The sequence below is a fragment of the Amphiura filiformis genome, chromosome 12 (genome assembly GCF_039555335.1).
Source record: "Amphiura filiformis chromosome 12, Afil_fr2py, whole genome shotgun sequence".
NCBI lineage: Eukaryota > Metazoa > Echinodermata > Ophiuroidea > Amphilepidida > Amphiuridae > Amphiura > Amphiura filiformis.
In genome coordinates this window covers 33,139,931-33,159,384 of record NC_092639.1, presented here as the reverse complement: position 1 = coordinate 33,159,384, position 19,454 = coordinate 33,139,931, and the positions used below count along the sequence as shown (strand labels likewise).

Sequence of the window (19,454 nt, the reverse complement as noted above, 5' to 3'; positions counted from 1 at the left end):
CAAGGTTTTATACTCTTATAATCTAACGTAGCCTATTAGTATACTGAATAACATCTTTTTCGAAATCATGGCAGGATAACCCTGTCGCTTAGAGTGTGACCATTGATGAAAATTCCGAAGTGCCTAATGATTTAATATACCAAAACAAAAAATAGATGCTGTAAAAAATTGAAGAAAAACCCTTACAAAAATGTTTAATTCTGGTACAATTAGATAATTATATTAAAAGAACAGAAATAAAATAAAATACAAAACAAAACATGTGCAAGGAACAGCACATTGAGAATTTTCTTGTGCCTTGTTTTCTCGCACGTCGAAGGACTCGGTTGGTAGGTGCCTCTGGTTTATCTTCTCTGCTCAAAGCTGATCAGTCTTTTAAACATTGGTCCAAAAGGATCGAACTTATGCTCTTCTCTCGTGCCTCTGGTTCATCTTCCCTGGATAGATGCAAGATACTCAATGCTTATCAGTCGTTTAAACATTGGCCCCAAAGGATCAAACTTATGATCTCCAAATTAAGATGCTCAATGCTTATCACAGGGGTGTGAGAGGCCACAGACCAAAAACGAGGAAAATCACTAAAAACAGCGTAAAATCAGAGTAAAAGCGCCAAATATGGGCTGAAAATAAAAGAAAAACACGTAAATTTTGGCAACAAAAAAAGAGGAAATCAGCTGAAAAGAGGAACTCTCACATCCCTGTTATCAGTCTTTTAAACATTGGTCCAAAAGGATCAAACTTATGATCTCCAAATTCTAATCTCGCCAATTCCTTGGCCCAAGATGATACTAAAATGTCCCCTTTTGGAGAAGCATAATTCAGACTTTCACAATTTTGCATGCAATAATGAACTGGCATAAATGCCACAGTAAGCATGGCAAGTCTAATAAGCAGAACATGTTCTCTGGTCTTAGGGAACAAGCCAAACGATCGACAAAGTCCTACTGAATGAAACTAGTTTAGTCGTAGGGATAGAGTAAATATTTTCATACTCTTACAAATAGCAATGTTATTTTGACTCACTGCGCACAAAAAAATACAAAATAAAGTGGTATTTTGTAACCTCATACAGCACAATCCGACTTAATTCATGTAACTTTTAATATACCACTTCGAATGAAATTTTTACCTCGAAACAACCAGATTATAACATAGCGCAGTGATCGTTTATCTTGCAAAACACCAAAGTGTTATTTTTTCGATTTTTTTGGCTGCTTCGATCAACAATACCTCGTATACCCTTAAATGTAAAGATTCATTTTTGTGCAAGGTTATACAGTTACGTTTATGGGCCTCATCAATATTTTGGTTTGTTCCCTAGGATGTACATTTGACACACTGTTGACAAGTTCTCCTTTGAAGCATAAAAAGGCAAAGCACATATCACGTACGTAGAGGGATGAGCAATTATTGAATTCCTTTGTGTATTCCGACCAAGATCAGATTAGCAGAGTAACACCAAGTAATTTCCATGTTATTAGTGACATTTATCAGACATGAAATCGTGTTTTCTGATTAAAAACTGTCATGCATGTCCAGATATGACATTTAGATTTGGGTAGTAATTATTACAGGCTACATCATATGTGACGTGTCATGTCAAAAGGAGACTTTTGGGCAGGATCGTAAATGGAGAAATAGTCAAAAATCTGCCCGGTGATGATTTTTTCACAATTTTGGTTTGTTGCATGTTATTTTATGTAATTTTTGGATATTATTAATGTTTAAACGTTTCAGACCGGAATATAACTGGCATCTTGTATTTTTGAGACATAGGAATGTCTGATTTCATTAGGGAAAACAGCGTTGTGGAGTAAAACATCTCTATATTTAAGATATTTAAAAACCTCAAAAGTGTTAACCTGCCCAAAAGTGTCTCCTTTTGACATGACACGTCACATACTATCATTTTCATCAAACCACTCCCCAAATAATCAGATATCTTTAGTAGGAGCCACCCTATCCACAAGGAAGTCACTTTCAGTGATGTGTTGTAGCTAGACCTTTGCAATCGAAAATCTTTATGAAGCAAATTCATAATTAACACAGAAGTCTAAAAATCTAAAAACTAAAAAGCATTTCAAAAAGTTCAGACACACATACATAAAGCTACTGGTTCTGACCAAAATTGCATAATTAATAAACAGTATTTTATTTACAAACATTTATCTAAGGTGGAACAAAATAGGGTTATATATCAAGCAATGTTTTCAATCAGGTAATATCTGTGGCATTTTTACTTTAAATTCATTAATACTTTCACCAAATTAACCATTTTTCTCTTTACATAACTCTTGCGATTCTTTATTCCAAGATATCAGTTATATTTTTGTTTAAAAAATACCTGAAACATGTATGTAGAAGAGAAAAATTCCTAAAAAATGGTATCTTTCTTAAGATTAATGAGACTTGGAAAATACCCTCCCACTGGTGCGGCAAATCCTGTGTACCTCATATACATGCATGTTAAAAAAAAGCGTAAATAGCTATCTCTGTAGCTTTGGGGTAAAGGGTGATATTTATATTTTTTCCAGGTCCCTAAACAAAAGGTTTTAGTCCATTCCACAGTATTTCAACAATTTTAAAATGGCCTTCACCAGTCCTTTCACTTGCATGTATTTGTAACTGACAGGAAATTATACTTTGTTCAATACAAAATAGGAAGGAAATGCAATGCTTTGGTTACTATACCTGTAGGGCAATTTCACGAAAGGTCATTAGTTCAAATCTGTCTCCAGAAGACATGATGCATGGAATAAGTAGAAAGCAAATGCATCAATGAATATCACTTGAACTGAGGATTTCTTTTGTCTTCTGGAGGCAGATTTGAACTTATGACCTTTTGTGCAATCGCCCTGTAGTAGTAGACTATTACTTTTAATTGTAGGTACTACTGTATCTATTCCACAACGTTCCACATTGTGTACTTTGGTATCAAATTAAGAAACCGGTTATGTGTCAATAGTCCTAAATTGCACAAAATATGGTATAAATTTTACAAAATACCACACAATACTCAATATAGGGATATTGACACTTATCTTCAGCCACAGTAATATAAAGCATGCCTATTTGGGATCAATCCAACTATAATATGTTTGTTTAACCTCAATTCCTTTCCTGTTATTGCTTTTACTTGAATTCCTGTATTAGGTCATTCACTTTCGACCATTCACATTTCATAGCTAAGTAAACATTGCAATCTACCTGTGCAGGATTTCAATTAAGTTGATGTTACAGCAACAGAAAGATATGTCTGATAGCTGCTGTCTGCATGATAGCCTCCGATAGCTGCTGTCTGTATGATAGCCTGTGATATGCATGAAATCACTAATGCAAAGTGTACATGCCCTGTATGAGAGCACGAGTACATGCACAATATATGGCTAAGCTCATTCATATATATCAGAATCAATCATACACAAAGCAGCTAATGGACATACATCTCTCTGCTGCTGACTCATCAAAGTCCAGACTAAGGGTACAAACCTGCAAAATAAAAGAATATATTCTTCAAGTTTTGAAAACTTTTTAAAAAAATCATCTTTTTCTATAACAGAAGCTGACTGTAAGAAATATATCACAAGTCAATCTTGTTAAAAATATAAAGGGGAAAAACCTACAATCCTGGAAAATTGTTGACACACTTGTTCAAATGATTCAAACATATGTGATGCGATCAAGCAAAATCAGTCGGAACTTGAAAATATTAAAATTTCAGTTTCTTATAGGATAGTAAAAAGCATTTACAAAGCTGGATTTTGCAGAAAACCCCATAGAAATTGAACAACCAGTTCCAAAGATATGACCAATTAAAGAGCTTCCAAAACAACAGGAAACAAAAGGAAACATTACCTTTCTTTGGCTATATCTAAAAACAGGCATGAGACTGCACTTTCCTAAAAAAAAATGAAAAAACTGAAAATGCGCGTGAAATTGGGCAAAAAGTACCAAAAACAGGCTGAAATTAATATTTCCGAGTTCCGACTGATTTTTCTTGATCGCATCACATATATTGTATCAAAAGTATAAAGGGATGTGAGACAGCACTGACATACTCTCCCTTTAAAACCCACACCCATCATTCTTTGAGGTGAATACAAACCTAAACACAGATAAGGTGTGCCAACATTTTTCTCTGGATTGGAAAATCATCAACTACCATCTACAGTATTTTGCAAAGACCTTTCACACTGCCCGATTTAGTGCTGTTTACAGCGTAGTGGGTTCTGATTGGTTAATTGAATCAAGCCATCATCACAACCGGCACCTCATTCGCCGAAAAAACTATAGCATCAAATGATGTAGGTATAACCCATATCTTTTTATAAGATGATCAGAACAAGCGTTTGGCCAGTGCGAAAGATCTGTAGACTAAAATATTGTAGACCAGGGGTTCCCAACTTTCTTTTTTAGAGCAACCCCATTCTTGGAGATCGGACAAACCCCATGTCAACATTAGGTCATACACATGAGAATTATTAGCACACCTATCATCTCCAGTTTGAGATTGCTACCTCAAATGGAGTTATAATAACTAGGTTGGGAACCCCTGTGCTAGATTTTTAATCATTTCAATCATGTAATAACAATCTTGATACATTCACCATGCATGGGGTATAATAAATCCAACCACTTCAATTATCTATGAAGTTTTGCAAACAAAATATACACATCTTATTATCCTTATCTTCTTTTGCATTTGAGACACTCTACAGCCAAATAAGTCCTTTTTGATATTACAGTTTTCTTGTTTTCAGCAACAATATTGCACTATTCCATTTGAAATCCATACTCTATGGAAGACATAACCTTAATCTTCCACACAAGAAGTGTGAATTTCAAATGGGGTTACCTGAATGGGTGACTGCATTTGAAATCTACACCTCCTGTGTGAGAGATTAAAGGTCATGTCTGCCATAGAGTGTATGGATTTCAACTGGAATACCACAATGTGTCTTAATCCAATTCTGATGGAATTTTATAGCATTCTAAATCTTATACAATTTGCATGAATATTAGACTTGAAAAACAAATGATTCTGCATCGCATTGCAGTGGCGTGTACTGGACAAGGCTGTCAACCCTGGCAAGTGAGGCCTGACCCCTAGCTCAAAATACCAGAACAAATTCAACCAAAAATTGTCCAGAAATGTCACCTTGATTTTGAGATACAATACAATCATTTTCAAATTGTTGTGCGCTTCACACACATTTGTCACAGTCAACTCATTTTTGGATGTGGGTCAGCGGGTCATTACCCTCTGAAATTAACCTGACACATAACTGTTTCACTTAAAACTCACTTGGTTTGATAGCCTCACATTTGGAGTGTTAAAAATGAGTTGCAGTGAATCACAACTATTGCATTTCTATATTTGACTTGTTTCAAATACTGACAGAAGCTTAGCTCTGTGTTATTTGGAGGATGGTCTGATCAACAACCTTGTCCCAACTTTTTCTCCATCAAATGGAGATTATGGTATCCGTGGAAAGCTTTTCTCATTGACTGTAAAATATTATGGTTGAAAGATGCTTTGTTTTGATTTTGCGAGCCAAAATGTGTTTTTTTAACAATTCAAATGCAAGTTTTGGCTCTTGTATGACACTTGACACATGATCAAATCAGACCACCCTCCTTAGAGGAGGTATCTGAATTATTAATACACACCAAGCTTTGACCAGTCTTAGATAAATGTTAAATGGACCTAAAACTACACTCATGGCTAGCAGCTAGATTTCATAATGCTTGATTTCAGGCGTATTATCTGGATTACCACCATTCTCGATCCATAAATTATTATAGGGATATTGCTTTGGGCTCTGAAAGAAATCAAACAAAAGAACATATTATTGATGAGATTCATCAGGATCGTTCAAAGTCACATTAAATAAATATGTTCTGGTACAGATCCAATAGAAATGAAAGTACTCACTAGATATATTTCTGGGGCAAAAACACCATGAACAAGGATGAGGGGGCATACAAATTGGACATAATCTATGACCAGATCATCTCAAAAGCGGCAACCTACAAATGTGGCAATACCATCACAGCCACCAAGGACTGCCGACATCTAGAAACACTAGTCATTGCAGAGTGAACAAGGTTCCTGATAGGAACTGAAATATATCTAGAGTTCTATTGGATCTGTACCACAACATATTTATTTGAAAAGAATATATTATTAGTCAAAATGCTACAAATATGTTCAGTTAATTATCTAAACATCTTCATATCAATCCACTTCTCATCAATCTGTACAAACTCTATTAGACCATTTTAGCAATGCCTAAAGTTACTCTGTGTGTTGAAATGCAAGGCCAATTCCATATTATATTCAATCAAGTTTAGGAAAAAAGGGCAAAAAATATATATTTTAGGGCCTTTATGCTGTTTTTTCGGCAAAAGTGCTTTATATTATCTTTTATAACCTATTAGCAGTATAAAAGAGGTGAATTTAAGAGTGATAATTTAGCTTCAAGGCATAATTTTGAATGGTTAAAGAAGAATTTTGTGACCCTAGCATTCTCTTTTTATTACATTTTCAGCAGATATCCACAAAAGAAACTTACTCCCAAAATTTCAGTTGATTCTGATTTTGCATTTGCCAGTTATGCATGACTATTTGAATTATATGGCCCCACAAGCCACTGTGTTGTAATTTTGTTCTGGTGTACCAGAATGTACATGTAAAATCAAAATTGAATGATATTTTTGTCAAACAATTAAATCTGCAAGAAATTTTATGTAGATAACATTATGTAGCCAGGTTTTCAGTGGGGGGGATGATTTGAATATTGTCATGAATTCTTTATTATACACAAAAACAGAGATGGCGAGACTTACAAAGTGACAATCTTTTAAAATTAACTGAATACAAACAAGAGCACCAATGGCACTGTGGCTCTGTGCTTTTTTGAATGTGAAAGTAATTGGAGTCAAATGTGCAACAGGTGAAATCATATATATGTGCCAGATCACATGCAATCATACATCTTGTTGGTTGGTAGCTATATCTTATTTGCAGAGCATAATACATCCATCAATAATCAATATTTTAAGTGGAGTGGTTAGTAAGCTGTTATTGCTTTTGTTCTTTATGGTCTAATCTTGTAAGTAAACACAATGACAATGAATTGGTCCTGAAATTCTTGTTATATTATGAAGTGTTTATTATTGTGACTGACAGCATGTACGGCAATATTCAATAGTTAAGACAAGGCGGTTCTCGAACCATGAGTCTCGCCTGCTTTTGCGTCTGCCTACAATTAACAAAAAATGAAATTGCAACTCAAAGATGCAAGTGATAATATATATATAATATGTAACTGTTTGTAATCACGAATATAAAAAACTGCAAAACTGCTTCGAACATTTCAAATTGCGAAAAATTATCGTGCTTTACAGTATCTGATTTGTAGTATACTTACCACCGGCCTGAAGTTCTTAAATTTATGACCCAAATAAAATAGAAATCCAATGGCAGTTAGAACTCCTCCTAGAGCTGTAACCATATACTTCCTGCAAAATACAAAACAGAAAGTGCACAAGTATGTAATTATTGGAAGGCAGTAGGCACTTTAAATACCCGAACAAACAATCTGGACAGTATCAAGTATTAGTAACTGTTTGTAGATAACATTTTTATACATTCAGTGTATTTGGTATAATTGCCCAAAATGGAATTAGGGAAAGATGCCCTACAATAGTTGTTACTAGACTAGATGTAATTGTGCAAAATATCTCACAGACACCAAGAACTTATTTTCCCATTCAAATTAAACAACATTATTTCCATTTAGGGTCAGTCGCTGAGAGCAACACAACAATTTTTTTTGCCTAATAACAATATACTGGTAATATTTCCACTGGGTTTTTTTACAGACCGTTAAGTTCACAACATGGGGCAGCATATGGTGTACATTAAATTCACACTGTAAAGCACAACATTTTTGCAGCATGTAATTATAATTTTCACCAAATTGATTCATTTTTCTTGGAAAAAAATATTTGCAAGCACAAACATTTTGCAAATGCATATCACTCAGTCGTGAGTATTCGCTAAATTTTCACACACACACACACACACAACCATATCATCCTTTACAGTAAGTGAAATTAATTGTTAACACAATAAATATTGGCAAAAATGAGTCTCAATCCATATTTTAGGTACCACTTGTCTTAAAGTGATTTTGCAGCATATCATTATAATTTTCACCAAATTGATTCATTTTATTGGCCTCATCTAGGAAAAAAATATTTGCAAGCACAAACATTTTGCCAATATATATCACTCATTACAGTTGCTAAATTTTCATCCACTGAACTTTTCATCCTTTACAGTAAGTGAAATTAATTATTAACACTATAAATGTTGGTAAAAATGAGTCTCAATCCATATTTTAGGTACCACTTGTCTTAAAATGATTACACATTTTGTATCATGTTAAGGTTATTAATTATTTTAAACTGTTGTGATTTGGTAGTTCACTGTATCTTACGAATGGTAGTGAGCTTTGGCAAAAACTGCATTGCTCAATTCATAGCAAGCGTGTAGAAGAATTAAAATATCACAGATATACTTTTATAGGTGCTGCGGTTCTTGAGTTATGTTGTAAAGAGGGCTGAAACAACAACACTTTTGTAAAACGTACATAACTAATTAACAACAATAAATTAAGCAAGTTTGCAAAGAATACGATTTGTAGAATGAACTTTTGCAAAACATCAAGGTGTTAATTTTCAATAATATATTGATCTAGATAATGAAAATCGATTTTTAGGTTGCTTCGACCAACAATACCTCGTCTACCTTTAAGGTATAATAGGTCACTTTTTATATAATATGGGCACAAATGCACCTGTCATCTTCAAGCAATAGTAACATTTTACTAAATGCCAGGCGCTTTCAAATCCCAGTTGAGAATCAACTTAAGTAAGCTTGACCTGTTTCAAGCTGCTAATAATCATCTCCAAGGAGCACTCCTATTAAAGGATTACACAATGCTGATCTCTTTTTGTCGGCAGTCTCACATGGCTCGCGATGATTGACTTCTAATAATAACCATGAAAAATAGATGGCACTGTATGAGCCCCGTGGGCCATTTCTGTAATTGTGTGGGTGGAAATTAAGATCTTATGGACGACAGGTTTTAAAGTGTGTCGTTGAAATGTGTTGATTTCTGAACTGAATGAGTGGGTTTTGACACCAGCAAATTACAACAAATTTGTTGTCAAAGTTGCAATTAAGCCAACAAATGAAATTTAAATGACAGGGAAATAAATGAGTCAATTGTTACTTTCAGGTTGATGTGTGGGGGAAGGTGAGTGGTTGGAATTACTAAGAAAGAGGAATCAAATTGCGTAAATCTCAATTTTTAAGCAACCACAGGAGGATCGATCAACTATTACTAAACTGTCCAACTGATCATCCAACCCACTCATCAAAATCAATCAATGAATATTGTGGTTGGCAACACGTACTTGCATACCTGAAGGACAAAATACATTTCCGAGAAAGGATATTTTACTAATAACGGAGTCGATACACCTACACTGTTATCTCTCAGTGGCCATATTCCATTTGAAATTGAAGTTTAAGGTTCAATGAATTAAACTGTGTCTTTAATAGTTAAAAAGGAATAGGATATAGCAAGCTTTTAACCTTTATATCACTATGTGAAAAGGAAAATTTGGAAAAATCATCACTCTACGCCACTATGTGTTGCGACCGACAATAAATGTGGAGGCAAGGCTATTTCCCTAATTAGTTCCCCTGCAAAATTTGTTTAAGTAATGTTTGTTTAAGCACTCAACTACTTTATACTTTGTTGCAAACATTTTAAGCACCAAGTTTCATTGCACTGCAGCATTTACATGTATTCTATAGTTTCTATATCGATTGTTGAATTGCAGTATTATTTTCCTTGTGAAGTGAAGTTCATAACACAGTAAATAAGCTCAGGACTCCTAAAATGACTTACTTACGTGGACGGTCGTGACGGTGCTAATAATTAGGACAAACATGGTATCTATACTTACATTGTTTTCGGATGTTTCTTCAAATAATTTGGCCTTTGAGCTGACAAAGTATCATCTTCTATATGTAGCTGTGGGATGAAATAAACATCATGATTTTGATCGTATCTATTCATCATAAAAAAAATGCTAATAATAATATGTCATACACAATACCTCAGTGATACACATATCATATTCCCCATTCTCCACCACTCAACCATACAGTGGCTCATAAACAGCATGCCCAACAAATGCCTTCTGTAAACCAAATTATGCTACATATACATTTTGTAGGGTCATGCATATCGACTGCTCAGTGCCAGAAGTGGGTAAGTGCAATAGCTGCCAGCCCTCTGAACATTTGGCAATTTACACACAGTATGTTATACTCATGAACATATATGGCAGGCTATTGGCAGCTACACATGGCAGCTATTACACGTACACACTTCTGGCACTGAGCAGTATGCATCACTTTGTGACATTTACAGTCTCATACTTAACATCTGACCTGGCCTGGATGTGATGATACTTTTCCTCTAGTTAACATTATTTTGTATAGGAACCTCATATACTTTGTTTGACTTATAAATGGTAAGACTTGTAACATTGTGGTTTGATAAAGTATGGTGTGCACACACTTGGGTGCAACGCCTACAAAATGTACGCTAGTTGCGCTTTATGTAATGCATGACTTGGGGCGCACACGTAAGTTGGGACTTTATTGACCAATGCAGTAACCAAATAATATTTGCCATAAGTCAAATCACATCCGAGATTATAAGTATGCATTTAGTATATCATGTGTATACAACATGATCACTCAACACTAAGTACATATAAATTATAACAAACTCCTCTCCTCTGGTAGAATGACTCATGTAGCATAGTGGTGTAGAATTCATGACTGTAGAGAGTAAGAGATTGTGGATTCGAACCCTGGTGAAATTCTAACATTTGTTTTGTATTAGAAAATTATAACAACCAATCACCAATATGATGAACACCAAGTAATTTAGCTTCATGTAAAAAAACATGTCACAGCTTAGACAATTAGCAGTTTGATTTTCCTGAACTAGATAATCAATGCATTTGACAGTACCGTATTGGTCTGAGTATAGTCCCACCCGATTTTTAGGTGAAAATTTTTCACAATTGGGGGGTGGGATTATACTCGATTTCAAAAATTGTTTTGTTTTTGTTTTGGAGTGTCCCTGGACCTAGACCTAGATGCTAGGATCATTCATGGTTGACCTAAAAAAAAAATTGATATCATTAATAGAGTATGACATGAATACAAAATATAAATTTTCATATTAAAAATACAAAACATTTTTTTTTTTTTTTTACAATTTCTGGAATTTTTCGAAAAATGGGGGTGGGACTATACTCGAACTTGGGACTTTACTTGGGACGAATCACGGTAGTAGTAGAATCACAGCATTTAATGAGCTATTCCATTTGAAAACCATATACCCACTATGGAAGGCATGCCCTTCTTAATCTTCCACACAGGGAGTGTGAATTTCAAAAGCATCTGCATGGGTTCATCCATTTGAAATATACATCCCCTGTGTGGAAGATTAAGGCCAAGTGTAAGTGCAAGAAAGTTATGTGCAATGGCTGCCTCATGTCAGATTTTGAGATTGCAATTGCAAAAGAATCCAAAAACTTGACAAATATTTATTTCATTCATGAGGCATTGGGTTTTGAGATTGTTCATCAAGTGTTCAATAATTCTTCCTATAACTTTGTACAAGAGCCAAGCATTGTTAATTGGCGATAAATCCACAGTCCAGTAGCGTATACGCGAACACAAGGTTACGTGTACGTGTCACGCGTGAGCGCGTAAAATTCGTCATGCCTGGAACTTATGCGTAAACAATGTCTTACGTTGGAAATATCAGGTAATAAATATTACCGCTTTTTTCTTTGGTTTTATTGCTGATATCAACAGAGAATTCACAGATCTTCTTGTAAGGTTGAGTGGCAATGACAAACAGACATTCCGAATGATAGAATCATGTGAATTGATGACTTGTAGCTTGTTTTCGTTATTGAAAGGGATTCAATCATGTTTCGCTGTTGTTCATCACCGATTTACAAGTGCGGACACATCATTGTTAATCGGCGATGAACAACGGTGAAACATGATTGAATCCCTAAATTAAAGTTACACCTGTAAGCATCTGAAGTCCCACTAATCACTATCCACAGACTTGACACTTAACCCTAACCCGCCAGGGGCTTTTTGGTGACGGGAAGGGAAAGAAGGAAAGAATAAAGAGAGAAAAAAGTTGTTTGCTCTGGGTGGGATTCGAACCCGAGACCCCTCGCATGCCAACCACTAGGCGACACTTTGCCACGGGTCTTGGGCTTCGCTGGCCAGCGAAACCATGCCTATATATCACTTGGGGCAATTGCATCATCACACCATGTGGGATGCACGCAAGAACAGCGCATTTATCAAATAGTATTTTGTAGTACTCGGGCGTGTTAGGGTTAATAGTGCTCCAAATTTCAAATGACAATAGGCAGCTTATTGCACATATGACTTTCTCACACTCATGTGACGACTTGTATACATACAAAAACCACTTACAGGTTCTCCCCAATTTCTTCTTTCTTGAATAAAATCCCAATCGGCGTGTGGGTCCCTATCTTCATTATGGATTGGTTTGATTTTGGATAGTCTCCCCAGCCCATGCCATCATCTGGGTAAGGTTCATAGTCCTCAATTCTCATGTTGTACTTCTTGGCTGCTGCCTCTCTTTCTTCCTGCGTCTTCGGGTAGGGCCCCGGTCGCAGGATATTAGCTGAAGAATTATTCAAATAAAGACAGATTTGAAAAAAAAAATAACATTATGAGTAGAAAGATAAATTCATAGGATGGACAAAATATTGATATTTTGAGAAGTGTCTGGTAAGAAAAATGTCAAGAATACATGTTGTTAATCCTGATGGGTTTAGTGACTATCTAGGCAAAACAAAAGTCATCAACAATCTCATGTTACCGGAATCAATCTCATGTTACCGGAATCAGTTATATATGTGACACGATCTGGTCCATGGGGGCCACAGGAGGCATTTTTGAAAATTGAGTTACTGTAATTATACATATACAATAGGCTATTATTTAAGGAAAACACCAAAGGTCTAGCATACTTGGTTCTAAAGTTATGAAGTTTTTAGATGTTTATTTTCTTATGTATTGAATTGTTTTTTAATCCACATTTTTACCTCTATCTCAGTTTCAAATTTGCCACCTTTGGCCCCCATGGACCAGATCTTATCACATATGAGATTATTACATGTGTACCAACTGGGAACTCAGGTGGTCAGTGATGTAACTCTTAACTGGCGATTTTGAGGCCCAGGTTCAAACCCTGCCGAATCCTGATTTTTTTTCTGCACTCTCAATTATTATATGTCAGTTTGCCCAAGCTTTATAAAATCACATATATATATATATATATATATATTTAGTTGCAAAAACCATCAATAATCACTTGGCCAACCAAGAAAAATGTCATGTTACTCCAAAGCCACTGAGTTTGTATTTTCCCTTATGTCTGCATTTTGATACCAGTTCTGAGCGTTTATTTAGGGTTGAGTCTTTATCAGCTGTCAAGATATGATATTTTTCTGATAGACAAAGATTGCAGCATTTGGTGGATGGGTTATAGGGGGCAGCTTTCTGTATGATTGACCATTTAATGGTGTACTGTTCGCCTTTGTCCTTTAAAGACCAGATAGCTATCCGGGAATCAATGATTGCTTATTCTACCCCTGTTATCGTTGATAATGATAGCAATATTTTTTTGCTTGCAATAAACTTTAGTGTGTTTCATGGCTGTAAGCTAATTGCTAAATATTTTTAAGTAACTCTAGGCAAGGGTGTGCAATATCGTGATGTTGCAATATAATTTTCAATATCACAAACAATATTTGTTAATGATGTGCCTACGAAGTACATCAATTTCTGTATTCATGAAATGATCTCCCAGTAATGCATTGCGCCAGTCCCATAATGCAATGCTCGACCCGAAGTGACAAATTCAACATGGCAACTTACATAATACATTGTACATACTACTATTAGCAGGGGGGGGGGGGGTCAAAAACACCTGTTTTCAAAGTACACGACGAAGACACAAACTTGCATACTTAATGAAATTCAGTAAAATCAGTAAAACTTGAGTTTATCAGTAGTCATGAGATGCACATGGATTTTAATAAATAAACAATTCCTGACCAGTTTAAAGGGGCATTTCGTGATCCACAGCCTCTTCCCCCAAAAAAAAAAAAAAAAGTTGAGATTTTTATATCACTGGAAACCTCTGGCTAGTGGCTACATAATGTTTATGTACAAAATATTTCTTGCAGATTAATTCGTTTTGCAAAGATATCGTGAAATTTGAATTTCGTTCTGGTGCACCAGAACGAAATTACAACGCATTGTCTATGGAGCAGTGTAATACACATAATCATGCATAACTCGCAAACGCAAAATCGGAATCAACTGAAATTTTGGGAATAGGCTTTTTTCGTGGATATGTACTGAAAAATGTCATAAAAAGAGGATGCTAGGATCACGAAATACTCCTTTAAGTCCGAGTTAGTTCCGTAAGTGGGTCGAAAACTGGTCTACGACGACACAGTCGTGGAACGGACTTTTCGCTGCTCTTAAAATTTTTTTTAAAATCTTACAATATTTCTTTGGACAAAAGCTCATGCTTATAATAAGTTGAGCAATCACAGATGGCTTGTTGATCCAGAACTTGATATTTTTGTTTCAGAGCCTTGTTTTGTTTAAATATATGGAAAATTTCATGCGGGCAGATGCAAATCTAAAACTCATTTCCATGGCCTTATAATCAGTCAGCAATGAGTAGATTTTATCGATTGAGCTAGTATAGATTGGTTGAACTTAGTTTAAAAGTCCCGCAGAGCCCCGCAAGTATTACTAATTACGATGAGAAACAATACATAACTTTTGAGTCATATGAGTTTTTGACGAAATTTGAATTTGGTGTACCGGTACCATAGAAAATCATTTGAACAACATGGAAAATATGTGAAATCTGTTTAATCAATCATGAAATATTTTATGGAATCGATGCATACCAAAAACAGTTTATGAGGAGATATCGTAGTTAGTAAGTTATAAGCTTTCTTCTCGGACCTTACTGCCGACCAACCTGCCAGGTCAAGGAACCATACGTTTTTCAATACAACAATGTGGACCCGCAAATTTCCTACGGTACGGGTCCGCGTGACCCATCAAAATTGAACCAAGCAAAGAGCAGAAAATCCTAGTTTTGTTGTTCCAAAATCTGGTTCATATAATACGTCCAGCTCCCTGAGTACACTTTCATTTTAGTTTCACATCAAGTTTTCAACCCAGGTTTTCAATTTTATTGAAAATTAGTGAGGACCCTGAAGTTGAAATTTCAAAGGCAAGGCCAAGGGTCCGGGATCGGACCCTTGGAATTTCAAAGGCAAGGGTCCGACATTTTGCAACAGATTGAGAAAAGATTTGAATTTGTTTTCATTAAAATGAAAAGAAATTTGCAATTTTTGTAATCACTAGAAACATGATGAGGTAATCCTTAAATTTCCATTATTTACTACATCCTCTACCCCTACAACTAAGAAAAACTGCTGATTATGATCAGCAGGGGATGTCGAACATTTTGAGAGTTTCAATTTTGATTATTTCCATTTCAATTTTCAGATCATTGACTTTTTTATGAAAATAATGAAAGTTTTGGTCAAATTGAAAAAGTGATGCGGGCGTAGTCCGAATAATCAGACCCAGAACAAAATATTAATTTCTGACATGATCATGTACTGGGTCTGAACTGTTTCCATATGAAATCTTGATGGCAAATTGGACAATAGAAGCACATGGTTCTACGTGACAGCTTTTTAATCCTTATTCATGTTACGTGAATCACGCTATTGTGGACCATCCTTCTGATACTTGAGTGTTTGGACAAGCGGAGCGGTCTTTTGTCTACCTCTCTGTTTGTAAACAAACCAGGAGGTCGAAATCGTCCTCCTCGCCGAATACGAAAGTCAGCGTAATAGTACGGCACTAATGCGGGCGGTCAATAGGAAACTAACAATCGAGTTCCATTCTAAGCCTAACAATCGAGTTCCATTCTAAGCCTAATGTTGAAATTTGGATGAGTCAACTGTATCTTTTGAGCAAGATTTGCCCATTTTGGGCAGTCTAAAATTTTGCTGAAGTGTAAATTAATTCAATTTAGCAACATTTTTGATGCAATCGCCTGTGTCGTGATCGGCTGTGTTTACTTCTGAACTTCCATTGCTTTACACGGTGTCATGCTTCAACGAATCCGACTAGATTTTGAATGCAAGGTCTCTACATGTAGAATGTGAAGCTATCGGTGAGCAAATTCATGGCTAGACTTCTCGAGCAAGTTGTATTACTACTCTGTAGGTATCACAGGCAAACCTTAGTTAACACATTTGCTAGTCAGCGAAATTCGCCGAGACCGGGGCCCAAACACATCAATGCATATTTACATAGAAATTTGAATTTTTTTCGAGAATAGGTCGGTGAAGGAAACCTACATAAATATGTTTTCTATACTTCACTTGACCCAAATATATGATTATTTATGGTGATAATCAAGTCGCACATGGAATTTTAGAGGATTTTGATAGCAGTTCCATTAAAAAAAAAGCTGCTATCGCCATGAGACTAAGATCTAGAAACACCCCGAAATGCCGTTTTGGGGAATTTTGCTAGCTGAATCTTTTGATGAAAGTCGATCTTTGACAAGATGTAACTTTGCTGCTGAAAGTGCTATGAAAAAAAGGTTTTCAGTGTTGGCTTTGTTTACTCAAGGGCTTTAATTTGATATATAAAATGATGCAGTTTGATGGCAAATTTGAATTCACCTAGCATACATTTTGTACCTATTCTGTCGGTCCGTGTCACGTCACTTCCGGTTGATGATGTTTGAGTGAAAACAAGTCCCTGATTCGATTTTTGTTGACGATTTCTGTCATTGGTGTTATGTAAATTTCGATCGCAAATAGTCAGTGGAATCAAACAACCGTTTCTAAGTCTTAAGAGTGAAAGAAACTTACTTGATTTACCGTTTATATACTGACAAACTTAAAATTAAATTCCATGGTCGAGTGTCGTTTTTTTCCGAAATTGAATGCCACTCCAGCAACATCGCTATGTAGCCTCCTTCACAGCCGGTTTCTGTTGTTCACAACAAACCGTGCGCCACATGCAGTTTGGGCCCGAGACTAGAGATAGCCCGGATGTTCGACCGACAGAATACTCTGTACCGGTACCGGCGAAGTCATGAATAGATTAGATTTTTAAATGACTAAAAGGTATAATTGTATTGTTCTCAGAAAAAACCCTGAGGTTTCTACCTATGGCGTTCTAGCTAAAATACAGCAAGATAATCAGATAGTAAAATGTAAACCTGTATTTAGCATTGGGTCTCCCTGAGACTAGTAGTATACAGGGGCTCCAACAAAAAGTCGAGTAAGCTTACACACTTTCATCAATCATCATGATCATGTTCGGTACCGGTTTTAATGTTCGGTTGCTTAAAAATTTGCATTACGACACACTATACTATTTGCATTTAAAGGCGGACTTACAAGAAGCAAATCTTGCACATAGGGGTGCAGGAACACCTGATAAAGTTGATTTTTGTACAGCAGCGAGTCGCCTCGCGAATCTGCACATGGACGCCATTTTGAACGACATGAGCAATGAGCCCCAAAACACAAGGCACATCATAAATATTAAATTTGTAGACTTCTAAATCAGTCGTTTTGGACTTGAAATTGTACGATTATAGTAAAAATAATCAATTATTAAATTCAAAATCAAAATCGAAATCGAAATCAAAATCAACAGCAAAATAAAAATAAAAATAAAAATAAAAATAAAAATAAAAATAAAAATAAAAATAAAAATAAAAATAAAAATAAAAATAAAAATAAAAATAAAAATAAAAATAAAAATAAAAATAAAAATAAAAATAAAAATAAACAAATAAACAAAAACAAAAACAAAAACAAAAATCAAAATCAAAAATCAAAATCAAAATCAAAATCAAAATAAAAATAAAAATAAAAAACAAAATCAAAATAAACTATAAAAAACAAAGAAACAAAACAGAACAAAACAAAAGACAACAAAATACAACACAACATACAAGGTGTCCCAGAATGATTTATACCGTGTTTGAACAAAATATCAAAAATATATAGTCAACAGTGTATCTAATCTTAATAAGTGCAATACAATGCCACACATGTCTCCTACTTATTCTGGAACTTTCATGGAATTAGCTTGATTCGTTTTTGCGTGACAATGCTATTACTGAAAATGGACGAAAATGGCATGTGTGTAATCAGTGCATATCGCCCAGCCGCACTGTGCAATATATTGGAGAAATCCTACATTCTTTTATAGGAAATACACAAAAGTTGGCATAGATGTAGAGCGTACAATGCAAAATAATTCTTGATATGGGATTAAGTGAAACATTTCAATATGACATCAGATTATTTAGGTTGAAAAACATACTTTTTATGTGATTTTTACCCCCAATGTTAACCAAAAAATGTCATTATTACAGAGGATATAACTCCGCAGTAAATTTTAATCTTCTTCGTCATGTAGCTGTGGGTTTGCCAATATGCTGTGGACATAAATGATGCTGTGACACTAAGGACGAACCTTCTCTATACCTTTATGAAAAATCCATCTCTGCCGGCATTTCAAATGATGAAACTCACACACCGCAATAATTGGCTTCAAAACTGCCGCCAAAGAAAGAATAGTTTAAGGTCACTCAAGCGTAGCAAATCCTTTATTTCATACAAGGATTGCTTCTTAACATCATAAATAAACGATAGATATTGACTATTTAGTAGAAGTAAGAACAGGACAATTTTCCAAATAACTTTGTGCTGAACGGTTAGTAATTTTACAGATTTTCAAAATAGGTTGCTTTGTCAAAACTTGGAATTCACCATTTTACGCAATCTTCTCTAACTTCTACTAGAAACGTCCAATCTTTAAAATCTAAAAAAATCTGAGAAAGCTAAATATAATGTAAAACTTAAAATGCAAAACAATATGACCAATAGAAATGCCGTTCATACCTAACAAAATCCATCTTTTCCGGTATAAATCATTCTGGGACACCCTGTAAAAGCAGCGGAGATTATTTCTAGGACCCGTTTTTTTCAATTGAATTTCGATTAACTTCAACAAGAATGGTTGAAATTTGGGTGAAAATCAGATTTTCTATAATTTTTTTGTGCAAATTTTCAATCATATTTTTTCAAAGTTGGTCAAAATAAAAAACTAAAAAAAGGAAAAAAAAGCGCGTCTTAGCCTAAATATTTAGGCC

The 19,454-nt window shown here is 35.1% G+C and overlaps 1 protein-coding gene across 1 annotated transcript; it reads right to left on the bottom strand.

The window, feature by feature from the left end:
- Positions 1-2,128: 2,128 nt before the first annotated feature.
- LOC140166091 (NADH dehydrogenase [ubiquinone] 1 beta subcomplex subunit 8, mitochondrial-like) lies at positions 2,129-17,799 on the bottom strand. Its single transcript, XM_072189475.1, is given in 6 exon segments — positions 2,129-5,822; positions 7,434-7,524; positions 10,048-10,115; positions 12,629-12,708; positions 12,711-12,842; positions 17,686-17,799. Coding segments are annotated over 6 exon segments (570 nt in total). The 5' UTR covers positions 17,795-17,799; the 3' UTR covers positions 2,129-5,732.
- Positions 17,800-19,454: the final 1,655 nt, after the last annotated feature.